The sequence below is a fragment of the Triticum dicoccoides genome, chromosome 4B (assembly GCF_002162155.2).
Source record: "Triticum dicoccoides isolate Atlit2015 ecotype Zavitan chromosome 4B, WEW_v2.0, whole genome shotgun sequence".
Classification (NCBI taxonomy): Eukaryota; Viridiplantae; Streptophyta; class Magnoliopsida; order Poales; family Poaceae; genus Triticum; species Triticum dicoccoides.
In genome coordinates this window covers 1,717,464-1,733,201 of record NC_041387.1, presented here as the reverse complement: position 1 = coordinate 1,733,201, position 15,738 = coordinate 1,717,464, and the positions used below count along the sequence as shown (strand labels likewise).

The following is a 15,738-nucleotide window of genomic DNA, read 5'->3' as shown; positions in this document are numbered from 1 at the left end:
TCGGAGTAGGAGGTCGCCTCGGATGCGTCGGAGAATGGTGGCGGCGGCGGCGGCGAAGCGGCGGCAGGAGTCGCCATGGCTCGCCACTCCACTCGTCTGCTGGAAGTGAAGCTGGGGCCTTTGCTTTTTTTTTTTTCCTTTTTTTACTGCCCGTCAGTCACCGAGGAGTGGGGCCCGCCTGGCAGAGGCAGGAGATGATAATAAAAGGTACTCCCTCTATAAACTAATATAAGAGTGTTTAGATCACTACTAATCTAAACGCTCTTATATTAGTTTACGAAGGGAGTAAAATCAGAGGCCGGAGAGGAGTTATTATAGCCGCGAGGTGTCCAACCAACTCTTCTAATTTGACTTCTCAAGTTCGAGTCGTCTCAAAACATGCAACGGACTCGTCAACTTTTTATGGAAAAACTAACGCCCACACGTGTGGGCATTTATAGATCACCCACACGCCTCCATCACCACTCATTTTGCCACGTATGAATAGATGACATCAGCAGAAGTTTTTTTGGTTTTCGGCTTAAAAATGTTTTATCTACTAAATAAAAAAGCAAACTAAAAATCTGTCTTCACCATTAAATCAGCCTCAACGAGATCTTCAAAACTAACCCCCATGTTGATATGTTTCGATGATTTTTTTTTTTTTGCCTAGAAGTTGCCATGTTGCTTACACTATAGTTGCCATAGTGCTTAAACTAAAGTTGCCATGTGGCAATTTTAGTTTATAGATCATGGCAATTTTAGTTTTTTTATGATGCCAATTCCAGTACTTTAACCATCAAAATATTTTTTTTATTGAACCATGACAATTTTAAGTGCATGTATCATGGCAATTTTAATTTATGGTGCATGGCAAGTCTAGTTTCTTAATTCTTCGTTTTATAATATGTTAAAATTTACTTTTAAATGTAAAAGAAAATAGTTGAAACATATCATGGCAACTTCAATGTAAATATCGTGGCAATTCATATGCAATAGACATGGCAACTTTTAACCAAAAAAATCGCCGAAATATATCAATATGAGATCTAGTTTTGAAGATCTCGTCGCGAGAGATTTAATGGTGAAAACGGATCTTCAATTGAATTTTTCATTTAAGAGATAAAACATTTTAAAAACTAAAAATCCGAAATGATTCTCGCATGCATGCATGCGATGAAGTGACAATCTATTTGCATTAGAGACGTGTGGTGCGTCTCCTTTCCCACCACACGTGTGGCAGTTATCGACGTCTATTTTTTATGGATTCCTATAACTTAGTTGCTATATTTTCAAACCACTGTTATATCAACGGCTAAATTTTTAACGGTCATATTTTGCAACAGCTATATTTTGTCTGGTCTATATATGCATAAGAAGAGTAATTGTGCATATGGTGGCCTCTAGACTCTGACCATGCGACCAGGAAAAAGTCCAGGGTCGATGATCTTTGCCTAGAAGAGAGTTGGGGTGAGTTTCGGGCGGCCACGCGAAGGAGGCATCCAATGGGGTCGGTTTTTTTGAAGAATCTTTTAAGGTCTAGATGGAAGCCGAGTGGCGGAGGAGATCCGGCAAGTCCGTCTTTTTGCAAAGCGGGATTGGGTAGCACTTGGAGCCGTGATTTTGGTCATAGCGGTTAGAGCAGGATTGGGTTTAACTGTTGAAAAGTGGGAGAGGACGCCGCTTGGACCTGCTCTTTTACTACACATTTGCAAATCATTTAAAATTGTCTCGAACGGCCTCCTCTTAATTTATAATCCAAACACATCTTTGGCTCGTACAATTTGAAAAACACAGAAATAGAATGGTATATTCAAGCACCACGACATTTTGAATCATATGTAGGAACTAAAATCATGAAAATTTATACATGACACCAAGACTTTCCTTGAATAATAGCTGCATATTACAGTTGCCACAAAACACAAAGGAAAATTTCAATTAAGGACCATATATGACACCACGAAGATTAGGTGCATATTGTGGTTGTCACAGAAAAGGAACTTTTACGTTGGTCCTCGGCAAAAATTTTCCTTCGAAAACACGTGCAAAGTAGAACATATAAAAATGATCCAAATACTTTCCATTTTTCCTAAAAAAACAAGTAATATATCCTCCTGTGAAAATTATTACTGAGCCGTACAACGAAGAATCTTATTCATCCTGGCAAAGCGTGATTATAGGACGATGCTTTCTCCACCTAAATATGAATTTCATTTCATCTCAATATGATTATTAGGACAATGTTATGCAATGCATCATTGTTTTGAGAGAGGGTTGAGCAATCTCACCAGGTAAATTTGTTTGTAAGAAGAAGAAACTCATGAATAAATCAGTGAAGACCACCCAAGAAACACATATACTTACACTACATCGGAGAAGGGGGGTGGGGGGACTGACACATTGGTGAGACCAAGGATTTTGTATACACATACACCAACCAACCAACCAACGTGCAAGAATACGAACCCGTCGGGGTCGGAGTAGGAAGAAGCGTCGGAGAATGGCGGCGGCAGGGGTCGCCACGGCTCACCACTCCACTCACATGCTGGAAGTCAAAATGGGGCCTTGCTTTTTTTTCCCCTTTACTGCCTGTCAGTCACCAATGGGTGGGGCCCGCTTGGCAGAGGTAGAAGATGATAAAAAGAAAAATCAGAAGCCTAAGAGGAGTCTTATTATATATGTGAGGTGTCCAACCAACTCTTCAAATTTGACTTCTCAAATTCTTGAAGTACTACCAAATTTGAGTCGTCTCAAAAGCTGCAACGGACTCGTCAAATTCTTGTGGGATTCATGTGAGAAACTGTGGCTGTTATATTTGAAGTCTAGATGAAAGCCGAGCAGCGGAGGAGATTCGGCGAGTCCATCTTTTTGCAAAACAGGATTGGGTAGCGGTTGGAGCTGTCTGATTTTGGTCATAGCGAGCAGGATTATTGGGTTTAAAAATTGAAGAATGGGAGAGGACCCCTGCCTCTTGGACTTTTAAAATCATCTCTCTCAAATGGCCTCCTTTTAATTCATAATCCAACGACATCTTGGCTCACACGACTTTGGAAAACACAGAAATAGAAATGGATCATTCCAACGCCATGAGATTTTGAATCATACAAAGAACAAAAATCATGGAAATGTATACATGACACCAAAACTTTCCTTGAATAATAGGCGCATATCATATTACAGTTGCCACAAAACACAAAGGAAAATTTCAATTAAGCACCATATATGACACCACCCGGAAGATTAGGTTTTATGTTTGTCCTCAACAGAACTTCTCCTTCGAAAACACTTGCAGGGTAGAACATATAAAAAGATCCAAATGGTTTCCAATTTTACAAGAAAAAAAACAAGTAAATAGATCCTCCTGTGAAAATGTAATGCCACATCTTATTGTTAAGTCGTACAACGAAGAATCTTATTCATCCCGACAAAGCGCGATTATAGGACGATGCTCTTCTCCATCCAAATATGAATTTCATTTCACCTCACTACGATTATTAGGATGATGTTATGTAATGCATCATTATTTGAGAGGGCTGAGCAATTTGTAAGGCATCATTATTTGAGAGTGCTGAGCAATCTCATCAGGCAAACTTTTTTTGTAAGAAGAAAAACCCATGAATAGATCGATGAAGATCACCCAAGAAACACATATACTTACACTACATCAGAGGAAGGGGGAAACTGACACATTGGTGAGACCAAGGATTATACACACACCAACCAACCAACCAATGTGTCAAAATAAATCGAACAATCATGACCGTCTAGGTTATATATGTTGTCATGCTGCAAGAGAAGGCTTTCATCTTCTGTCTCCTTCCTTTCCTCCTTGTATACTCTACCATCTAGTTACATCATGAAGTAAGTTCGAATCACCTCAATAATGGATGCACAGCACAACGGTCATATATTATTCTAGTCTAGACATACATGAGAATATATAGTAAGCTTACAGATCCTTACCATGCATCAAATAAAAAAATGCAGTCATCGATCTTTACCTACTACTCGCCTCGCGCCTCCTCCTCTAGCACCCAAAATCCTACCGTCGATCTTTGTAATTGCTAGTATCTTTATATTTAATCATTGTGTCGCAAACAACTATACTTTTGAATGGCTATATTTCCAGCAATCATATTTGTAAAGGTTTTATATTTGCAACAACCATAATTTTTCTTAGAGAGCCATGTTAAATTTTGGGTGGCTGCGAGGGAGGTAGCTACCCAATACCTCTCTGGGTCTAGACGAAAGTCAGCCATAATTTGCCGCGGTTGGAGATTTGGTATTTGTCATTGTCCTTGAAGTTGAAGAATGAGATGAAGGGTTCCGGTTTCTGTATCCGTTTTTCTTTTATATAAGAAATAAAAAAGGAATTGTTACTTGTGTGGTATATGTCCCTTGGTCTCTGATTTCTGGCTCTGCGGCTGTCGATGACAAACTAATAAAGCACATTTTGAATCCACAAAGGCTTAACTATTTGTTGAGTAATATTCTTGTGCCTACTCTTGATAATCTTTGCCAGGATATTTGTATTGTGAGACCCATACGCCCTAGACGACAACTAAATATAAACATGTTATAAGACATTGCATGACATTAATTCATTTCTAAAATTTGTGAAGATTTAGGTAAATAATGATTTACTTCAACACCCCAAGTTACAATTACTATGAAGAAAAAATATATTTCTAGTGTGGAGCATTTTTAATGAAAAACATTATTTAGTTGTAGTAGATAGCATGTGCCATAGTACGAGTCAAGTAACATGTATCTTAACAACAAATATTATTTAAACCAACAACAATAATAATGGTAATACATTTCCTTATAAAAATATGTATCAATAAGCAACTGCCATATATTTATTTAGTTGTGAGAAAGTAAAAAAAATTAGTATAAAATTTTAGGAGCAACACATTCCAAATCTTTGTCTCCTAATTGTCTAGGCCTCAATAAAACGGACAAGTCAATCTCATATTTCTCCATGACCTCAACTTTGCCATTACAAAATAATAAATACATACGCGAAAGCAATTTGCAACTCATACAAAAAACTATTCCTATGTTAGACTCAACAAAACAAATCAATCGCAAATTCAATTCAATGGATGCAGAGGATTCTTTCATACAAGGTCGACCATTACCACCTAAAACACAATAGGCAATCACATCGAACTAGAGATTCAACAAGAAGCTAGAGTTGGGTCCATATGATTTACCTCGAGGATCTTCCTGCATGGCATTTTGACAACAAGGGTAAATTCTCGGTCAAGTCTCATATTGAGTCCATATTAAATATCAGAAACCTAGAGGGACCAAGGGGGGGGGTCGCATCCACAACTGAAGCCTCAAAAATGCTTTCGCCAAGGAAGAAAACATGAAAAATTGAAGTGCCCGGCAAGATAAAACACTTTTTATGGAGATTGGCTCACAATTCTACAGCCTTTTGTGTAAACTTGGCCCGAAGAGGTATGGATGTTTCCGTGCGGTGCCCTGTCTGCCAAATGAATGGAGAAGATGGGGCCACCTTCTGTTCAAATGCAAACAAGTCAAAGTGATCTGGAGAGAATGTGGACTGGAGGAGGAGAGAGCGTTGCTCAAGGACTAGAGTACGACTTTGGCGATGATGGACAAACTAACGCCTCTCACGGCTGAGAAGCAAACTCTTATTGCCACTCTTATGTGGAATTGGTGGTGCGAGCGCAATACCCGCGGAGAGGGAGGAAAAGGGAGACAATGTGAGGAGCTAGCATGGATTATAAAGCACCAAACCTCTGGATTTTGCAAGATGCAGGCGGAAATGAAAAGCAAGGCGGTGATACCTGTGAAGCGTTGGACACCACCAGCGAAGGAATGGATTAAAATAAATGTTGATGGCTCTTTCAAGGCGACAAATTTGAATGGCGGGTGGGGCACTGTGCTTCGAAACCATGATGGAGAGGTGGTATCTTGCGTTGCAGGTTTTCTTCCAGACATTCAAAGTTCTTTGCACTCTGAGGTGCTTGTCGCTGAAGCTGGGCTTAGACTGGCGTCGGAGTTGGGAGTTCTGAAGGTTGTGTTGGAAACTGATGCACTACTACTGAAGGAAGCACTTGAAGAGGAGTGTATCAATTTCTCCTGTTTGGGGGTTGTATTTGATCAGCTCAGAACTTTTATTCGTAGCCAGTTCATGGGGTATAAGATTGAGCACTGCCCCAGAATACGTAATCAAGTAGCGCATGCTTTGGCTGCGAAGGGGACGCTTATGGCCAGTGTGCCTGACTTTGTATCTGATGAATGTGATCCGTGTGTATCTGCTCTGGTGGCGAGCGACTGCGCTTCACACACTGTTTAATGCAATGCATTGAGTTTCAAAAAATAAAAAGAAGCTAGAGTTTCACCTAGTGCTAAGTAATGCATACAAAATATGAGGATTAAAAGGATTTTCTTTTTGGAGAAATCGAGGGAGATTAACTCTACTAACATAGGGGAGGCCAGATCGAGGAAACCCCCAGAGATTTAGTAAGAATTTGAGATGAATTTTACTTGGGAGAGGGAGAGAGACGAGCCTCTTTGTTGGTCCTGGAGAAGAAGAATGTGCCTGGTGTGCTGGGTGGCCCACCCGCTTACCCCTTCAGGGGTCTATCGCCGCGAGCGATGCTACACACACAGGATAGTTTTTACAAACTCAATGGACTATGATTAGATGGAGCTTTTTGATTGGAGATTAGGAGAGAAGCGGGCCCACCCCCACTGAAAATCAGAAAGGGAGAGATTAATTAGCGTTGTTGATCCCGTGAAACGCCCGTACTATCCGTGCGTCTAGGATTTTCGCTATCGCCGCCACCTCAAGTGGTAGGATATACATTCTGCCACCGGTCACTTTAGCGGTAGGGATTGACACAATATCTGGAATAAAAATACCTCGTGGTTCATTAAAAATTAACTCCGGGTAACGATATAGTGGTGGAAATCCAATAAAAATAATGGTGGAAACTAGAGTACGGGTTGATTTCTCTGAACTATAAGATTTTTTTTTTTGAGACAACCTCACGAAGTTTTTATTAATCCGTCACAATGTTTACAGGACGAAAGTAAGGTCTCCAGGCAGTCCAAACCAAACATGGCGGCCACCCCTGGAGAGATAAAGCATACTTCGCTAAGTTGTGAGCTTCGAAGTTCGAGCTCCTAAATTCATGGCTAAAATTACAAAAATCAAAATCCAAGGAGTGTCGTACTATCTCCTGTATAATCGCTCCATAAACGGATGACGTCCCCTTATGCAAATCTTCCACCACTGCCTTGCAGTCCGAGGCCACATGTATCCTCCTTTCATAGAGATCATCTGAGAGATCTAGTGTTTCTCTGATTGCAATCGCCTTCAAAGTCTGTGGTTCTACAATAAGATTTCTTTCTTCTACGAGACATTGCACACAACTCCGCCTCCGCCTTACTCTTCCATCATATTTTGTTCCAACAGCCTAGAATTGTGACCCATCTCTTGTCAACTCTCGCTCAGTAGCCCAACGGGCCTCCCCGATATCTATAGAGTTCCCACGGATGACTAACACCCAAATGTATGTAATGTATATATTAGCCCAATAAACGAAATCACTGGTTTGAGGGTACCTCTTACAAAGGTCACTTTCACCTTCTCTTCTGGGACAATGGCGCACTTCATGGGTGACGCTTGTTCCAAGCTAGGAGTTTTGTGTTTTTTTTCATTCATTCTTTTTTTTTAAACATTTTTTTCACTTGACACCATGTGTCCAAATCACGAACCTTTTTTACCTTTGCATTTCTTGGGTCAAGATCTTCGAAATTAGATCTCATGTTAATAGGCTTGAATGATTTTTTTAAACAGTCGGAAATAAAAAAAATGGAAAAGTGGGAAAATGGATATAGAAAATGATGAGAAAAAAAATCAGAACCCAAAAACAAAAACAAAAAAAAAACGGAAGGACATCTATGCTTTTCACTTTTCTTGGAAGCATGTATGTGCTTTTTCACTTTCCACGAAGCACAGTTGTGCTTGGCGTGAAGCACGGTTGTGGGACGCACATATGTGCTTCATGCTGGAGCACAATTATGCTTTTCCATGAAAGAGCTTTTCACTTTCAGAAGCTGAATTGTTTTTTTTTTCACACTGTGTGCTTCACGTGAGATAAAAAAGGTAAAGAATCACAAAAACCAAGAAAAAATAAATAAAAAAAGCTGAAAAAAAAGTGGAGTGCTCCCTTCGGTGTCCGGCTGTCCGCTATTAGTTGTCTGAAAGTTTCAGGGTGAAGGATCTGAATCTTACTTTGACTCTAATTCCGAGCAACAAGTTGCTCCTTTGGATGCAGCATGTACTGGGTTGTGACTAGCAGACAGGTGCATGTAATGCCCTGTTTCATAGCAAAGTATTTTCTAAGTTTTTTGAGAATACTACAGTTTTTAAAATTACCATAGTTTTATTTACAATAAGCTGTTTGGTTGTTGTTGTTTTAATACTACAGTATTGGCCAAACTGCAGTTTTTCCTTTGTATAAAAAAAAGAGCCTAAGTTTCAGATTACTGATTTTGCTACCGTGTTCAGCTCAGTTCATCAACACTGGTTTCTCTTGAGCATTTATTTATTTTGCACAGATATTATGTCCTTAATCTGAACCAGCACAATAAGTGCATTACTAATTTATCTACCATGGATGATGCATATATATGTAGAGTGCACAGACTATGGCCTCTCGTTTCGAGAGAGAATTGTATTTGATAATTGCAAGGACCACCTGTAAGATTGGGTGCATATTGTGCTTCTCACAGAAATTCACCCTTTGAAATTTCCAATTCTGCAAATCAAACAAAGTAAACAGATCCTCCCATGAAATACCTTGCGCTACAAGGGGAATTGTAATGCCACCTCCTATTATTGAGTCGTACAAAACATTCAGACAAGTGATTAATCGCATTTATCCTAGCAATCCAAGCGCGATTTATAGGGCGGCGCTCTTCTCCATCCAAATTATCAAAGCTAAAAACACATGTCTGAATTGTGGTTTTGGTCATAGTCCTCGGGTCTTAAATTTGAAGACTGGGATAGGGCACCGGTTGGACTTGATCTTACACTACACAACCGCAAATCATTTCAATTCACCATCTCAAACAGCCTCATTTTAAATTTGCCATCTCATGAGTCACGACATCCTTTGGTTCACACGATTCTAAAAACATAGAAATAGAGAGAGAGAAATGGAGCATACAATTTCCATGGCATTTTGAATCATACGGAGCAACTAGAAACACAAAAATGTGCAGTGACACCGAAACTTTCCTAGAATACCTGGCACATATTATGGTTGTAAAGTAAACAAAGAAACTTTTCCATTGGCCCTCGACTGAAATTTTCCTTCGAAATTGAGTGCAAGGTACAACATACAAAAACATCCACATGGTTTCCAAATTCCAATCTTGCAAACCTCTTGTTATTGAGTGGTACAAAATTCAGCGATGAACCTTTCCTGACAATGCACGGGTGTCCTTCATCCAAATATGAATTTCATTTCATCTCAGCACGATTATTAGGACGATGTTATGTAAGGCATCATTGTTTCGAGAGTGCTGAGCAATCTCACCAGGTCAACATTGTTTGTAAGAAGAAGAAGAAAAAACCCATGAATAAATCAGTGAAGACCACCCAAGAAACACATATACTTACACTACATCAGAGGAGGGGGGGAAACCGACACATTGGCGAGACCAAGGATTATACACACACCCACACACCAACCAACCAATGTGTCCAAAATTGAACAATCAATCAATCATCATCATCATCATCATATCATAGTCCAGGTTATATTATCCTTTGCTGCAAGAGAAAGCTTCCATCGCCTTTCTTCTTCCTTTCCTCCTTGTATATTCTACGTACCATCTAGTTACATGATGAAGTAAGCTCGGATCACCTCAATAATGGGTGCGCGGCACAGCGGACACTTCCCTCCGCTTCGAACCAACTCGTTCGCGCATTTCGAGCACGTGCACATGTGCCCACATCTGCGCCACCCACGAAAAATCATGCTCAGAACTACTTGGATAATAATAAGCAATCATATGTTTCAACAGCTTGCGCCCTAATAATAATGGATAGGAAATCAACCTGTACAGAAGAGAGTCGATCGGAGTATCACAGCATACACAGCAAGTGCCTTTCCTCACATTCATCCATTTCGATCCATCGTCAATGGTCTCCTTGGGTTCCCCTGAGACACCAAATACACCATTCAGGGTACAAGCGCCGTTTAAGTATAAGAGCAGACCCAGCATGCCCAGGCCATGTCTTCCTTTCTAAATTAGTAAATTAGCATAGGATCCACCATAAGGAAAACAGGAGTTACTAACCTTGCTCCCCGATGAAGCGATTCAAGGCCGCGGAAACTTCCTGCCTCACAGAACGTTGTAACTCAAGCTGCATATCCATGCAAGCTTCCAACATCCTTTGCATATGACCCATACCTTGCTGAAGTCTAGCCATATCAGCCCTCAAATCATTAATAGCCTCCCATTCCTGCAGAAGCAAACCAGAAGAAACATATGCCTTTAGCTTTTGATATATGGCCTGCAAAACTTCCCTAAAAAAACTTAAACATGTTCTCCCATCAATCTTACAAAGAAGGAAAGTTATTGTAAATCCAATTATCTATAACAAAATAGTCCAAATTAAAGCAAACAACAATCGAGTGGTGCTCGACTGGCTAGAGCGCATGCCTGTAAACTCGCCCACCCGCGGCCAAGGCGCAGCCTCTGCAGGTGCCTCATTTCTACCTAAACAAAATGTACAGTCAAGGGAGGGAACTTCCCCCTTTAACCACGTTTTTAAATGCCAACAAATAAAATAGTCCAAATTAATGCAAACGAGAACCGAGCAAGGCTCGGTTGGCTAGAGCGCACGCCTGTGAGCTCGCCCATCCTGCCTCACTTCTACCTAAATGACATACAGTTAAGGGAGGGAACTGTTAGAATTGTTGTGTCTCCTCTTCCTAACAGATCGGTCTTTTGGGATAGTTGGTTGATAGGAATGATATCTAACATGGTATCAGACCTGAGGGGTCTCAGTCATTTCTCCCAATCATTTATCTCCGCCCAAGTCAGGCATGAGGGGAGGTGTTGATCATTCTGTATCCACGTCGGATGTGAAGGGGGGTGTTTGATATATTATATCTCCTCTTCCTAACAGATCGGTCTTCGGGATGGTTGATAGGAATATCTAACAGGAACTTCCCCCTTTTACCACATTTTTTGATGCAAGCAAAACAATCTAAAAAATGAATAAAACTGTGTGCAGTAATAAGAATGTCAAAGAGAATAGCTCACGATATCGGAACGGTTTATGTTCTGTCTCATCCAGTTGTTATGATGCAACTCCGAATGCCAAAGTGGTTGACGAGGAGGCATAGGTGGAGGTGGAATCACTAAGCGGGGCCTAACATTTGCAGCATCACGAAGAAGTTGCTGTTCCTCGTCGTCATCTCCATGCCGCTGCTCTTCTTGATCTTGCTCCTGCTGGTCAGGGGTTGCTGCTGCTACCGCAGGTGTTCCTTGCAGATTCAAAGAGAGAGGACCACGGCCTTGCCGTTCAACGTATGACCGGATAAGCCGGTCTAGGTTTTCACGGAAAGCGCTATCAAGAAGATTAGAAACGCTCCTTCTGCAGAATTATTGAACAATGTATATATCAGCGTTAATTTAGATTACGTACGTACATACTGAATAATAAGTCGCTTTTGGTGCTGAGCTTCTCTTGGTACAAGAAAGAAAGAAAGAAAAACCTGCTTAGAAGCTCCCTTAGTTCTGTGCTGTACACATTATCGTCATCACCAGGGGTAAATGTATTAACTCTTCTGATAAGCGTAGACTCCTGGTCAGCGGGTTGCTCTGAATGATCGTCATGCCAGTTATGCGCACTCCCATTGGATTCATCGTCGTCATGCCACACTTCATTTACTTCTGGAAAATGACCGTCACTGTGCCACTCTTCACGCACTTCTGCAGTATCATTACCCTCCCTGTTCCACTCTCCACGCGCTTCTTGGAGACGATTATTGCCTTCAAGCGCTTCGGGGAGATGGTTACTGTCAAGCTGCTCTTCATGTGCTTCAGGAAGATTATTATCACTAATTGTAGACTCATCACTTGTTTCCAGAAGATACGAGGCCCCTTGATGATCTCCGGCCTCTGTTGTCCTCTCATCAGACGATGATGAACTGCTGTCCGCAATTTCAATCCAGTTTCTGCCAGATCCCTCTCCAGTAGTAGTAATAGCATGGGAAAACTGATCCCAGTCTCTTCTTCTATCCACCACCTCCAAATCTTCCTGCCAACCCTCCTCCTGACTATGAGGTTCGGACAATCCTTCGGCAATACTAGGAGCATTGCTTCCATAATCTGACCCTGTTGCTGTATCTCCAATTCGCTGAAGACCAACACTATCGTTTGCCTGTTGACGTGTGTCCTGGGTATCTTCAGAAGAAGCAGTACGGCTTGATTCAGAATGGTCAATGGTGGAGAGCTCAACAGTTTGTGCTGAAGATGAATCCGACCGGCTAGCTGCTTGACCTCGTACGAGATTCTCCAATCTGAAGGGGAACACTTTTAGTTCACAGTAAAACGTTCATGCAAGTACTCCATTATAAGTGCAACGGCTAAATCGGTCCCCAACTCGCGTATGAGATTACAGCATTTCACTTCAGATGAAGAAAAGATTCACGCACTTCATTTAGATTGTATCTCCAGGTAACCATTAATTTCAACATGGAACAGGACAAAAACAAATTTTGTGAGTTTAGCGACTAAATGCTTGCTTAACATCATCGATTGCTCTGTTATTGGAACCTTGTCATTCATTTGGGCATCATATAAGCATGATTACTCTGACCATCATATGTTGATTGAGACAAATATCAGCAAAACGGGCGTAAACAAAATGATCGAACTGTAGCGGTATCAGCATCAGTACAACTAACCACTAAGAATCATGCATGGCATGGGCACTCCATATGTAAGATGGACCTCCTCCAACCAAAGCAACAGAATCAGGATGTTCCGACAATGACGCATCCATTAGTAGTCCAAAAATCAATAATTCCGCTCGCATAAATCCTTTCCAGGAAAATAAATGGAATGCTATTGCTATTATCCACTAAGCATGGGCAGCAGCAGCAGCAAGGATAAAGAAGGGAGCTTGCTGACCTGAGGCCGGAGACGGGGTGGCGCTGCCGGAGCTGGCCGAGCTCCCTGGCGGCCACCGACGGCTGCCTCCTCTCCTCCTCCGGCAAGCCGCCGTTCCGCAGAAACCTTCCCCGGAGCAGCGCCTGCGGTTGTTAGAAAAATCTCTAGTAAGAAATGAGCAATCGTGCTACAGCTAATGGAACAGTGTGCTGATGCGGCGACGCACGTGGATTCGGTTGCGGTGGGGGAAGCCGGAGACGGCGCGGCGGAGGGACAGGCGCTGGAGCTCGGCGTGGCGGTCGGCGGCGAGGCGCATGACGAGCTCGAGCCTCGCCTGGCGGCCGCGGATCCGGGGGCCGGCGGCGGGGGACGGGGGCGGATGCGGCGGGTCGCCGCCGTCGGCCTCCATCTGGACCTGGACCCAGTCCCGGACGAGGCGCACCCGGTCGCGCTCGATCTCGCCGAGCCACCAGCCGGCGTCGGCGGGCGTGGCCGAGATCCGCGCGGGCCGGTCGTCGCTCCAGCGGCGCGCGGCGCGGCGCACGGCGTCTCCGTCGGCGCTGTCGGCGCCCGGGGAGCCCTCCCTGCTGCTGGATCCCTCCTCCCAGTCGCTCTCGCTCCGGGGCTCCGACGGCTCTCCGCGGGGGCGTCGGCGCGGCGCGGTCACGGGCGGCGGGGCGTCGGCCATCGCCGGCCGCGGCGAGGCATTGGGGTTTGGTCGGAGGGGACGGGGGCAACCAACGGAGGTGGAGGTGGAGTCGAAGCAAGTCAAGCAACGATTTTGGTTGGACGGACGGACGGACGGAGCTGCACAAAAGACACGATTTTTCTCCCCTCTCCTTTTCATTTCATTTCATTTCCTGGTATATGCAATGCAATACTGCTTCATTCAAAAGAAATGGCAATGTGGAGGGAAACCTAAAATATTGCAAAATCCATTATTGGTTGCCATTTATGTCCGCGGAAACAAAATTCATTTATTGTTTTCTCTGGGTGTCCACACTGACATCTTCATCGACAAGACTGCGATGAAGGGACCGATTACTCGATTAGCTGCCTGGTAGGTAGCTCCCCCCGCTACAAAACTACATTTTAGAAACTACTATAACAAAAGCTACAAAAAGTTCCATTCATGTCCGGATCCTAGCACACAAGAAGATGAACATATGGTGTGTTGGTAGACCTCACGGCCTCCTCCCGCCGTCTCGCTTAACGGAACAACAGAGTTCAAAGCATCCATGTGGAATCAAACGGTGATAATTCGATGTATAATGACATAGAAGATTTCTACTACTATGTTGTTGTTGTTGTTGTTGTTGTATCATAAAGCATTTCTGTTTCAAATTGCGTTTACATCATCGGTGGGCAAGAACTATTCTGATCAGAAAAGAAAAGGTATAGTGAAAGGACTATATACAACAGTTGCAATATTTTTTTCTCCTTTTGTACACTAAGGATTTGACCTTTACTCGCAACATTGCTTATTCAACTACTCCCTCCGTCCGAAAATACTTGTCGGAGAAATTGATAAAAATGGATGTATCTAGAACTAAAATACGTCTAGATACATCCATTTCTCCGACGAGTATTTTCGGACGGAGGGAGTACTTTTATACATAGATGGTGGTGATGTAGGCCATCAGTAATTAGTTTGATAATGGCAAGAAAAAAGACAATAGTTTTAACATATGGTCTTCCTTTTCCCTTTTTTTCTTTGCATATGGAATGATTATTCAAAAGAAAAATTACGGAGGGAAACTTGAACGTTGCGGAATGAATTACTCCCTTCCCTCAATATTACTTGTCACGGATTTAGTACAACTTTGTAGATTGGAGAGAGTATTGTTTTCCTTTTATATCTTCTGAAAATGCATTATCGTTTGCTCCGGTTGTTCACATTGGCATCTTCATAGACGAGATTGCAAGGGAGAAACAATTACTCTTTTTTTGCTAATAGAAACCAATTACCCTTTTTTAATAGAAACCATTTGCGCAATTAGTTGGTAGTTAGCCAAGCAGTTTATTACTCCCTAAAAAAATATTCCATCCATTTCAAATTACTCGTCGCTGAAATGGATGTATCTAGAACTAAAATACATCCATACGTGCGAAAGTAATTTGAAACGGAGGGAGTAGCTCCCTAGAATAAAACTACTGAAAAATGTGTACTCACGTTTGGGTCCCACTATCCTGGATGGAAAAAAACTATGACGTGTTTCATAGACCTCACAACCGGAGTTCAAAGCATCCACGTGAAAAAGAACGTTTGGTCATTCGATGAATAACGGCATAAAAGATTTCTCCTACATTACTAATATTATACCAATTCTAGACCATTTCCGTTGCAAATTGCATCTACGTCGTCGGCGGGCAAGAATTGTTCTCGCACGAAAAGGGAAAGTATATATAGTGAAAGGACTATATGCAACAGTTGCAAATACTATTTCTCCTCGTGTACGCCATGGATTTGGCATACTTTAATAGCAACTTTGCTTAATCAACTATTTTCAGCCATAGATGGTGGTGGTGTAGGCAAGCAGTCGCTAGTTGGAGGCCGACCTCTAACGAAAAAGA

The 15,738-nt window shown here is 42.3% G+C and overlaps 2 protein-coding genes across 6 annotated transcripts in view; both read right to left on the bottom strand.

Moving 5' to 3' along the window:
• The window catches only part of LOC119294462 (protein HESO1-like), a 4,266-nt gene extending 4,182 nt beyond the window's left edge, over positions 1 to 84 (bottom strand). For all 4 annotated transcript variants that reach the window (XR_005143432.1, XM_037572641.1, XM_037572642.1 and 1 more), the window contains exon 1: positions 3 to 84. Coding sequence is in view for 3 of the 4 variants with exons in the window: in XM_037572641.1 (XP_037428538.1) it covers positions 3 to 77 (75 nt within the window). In the remaining variant the exon portion in view is untranslated. The remainder of the gene's footprint in view (positions 1 to 2) is intronic.
• Positions 85 to 9,478: 9,394 nt separating this feature from the next.
• On the bottom strand, positions 9,479 to 13,935 carry LOC119294461. 2 transcript variants are annotated; one of them, XM_037572639.1, is made up of 7 exons: positions 13,391 to 13,935; positions 13,186 to 13,307; positions 11,766 to 12,572; positions 11,425 to 11,644; positions 10,339 to 10,504; positions 10,097 to 10,199; positions 9,479 to 9,993 (listed from the first exon to the last, which is right to left on the bottom strand). In XM_037572639.1, exons 1-7 carry the CDS (start codon positions 13,850 to 13,852, stop codon positions 9,876 to 9,878), a joined length of 1,998 nt encoding a protein of 665 aa, XP_037428536.1. In that variant the 5' UTR covers positions 13,853 to 13,935; the 3' UTR covers positions 9,479 to 9,875. The 2 variants fall into 2 exon arrangements, with proteins under 2 accessions (XP_037428536.1, XP_037428535.1); XM_037572638.1 differs by having other exon boundaries at positions 11,311 to 11,644; positions 13,391 to 13,932.
• Between the last annotated feature and the right edge of the window lie 1,803 nt (positions 13,936 to 15,738).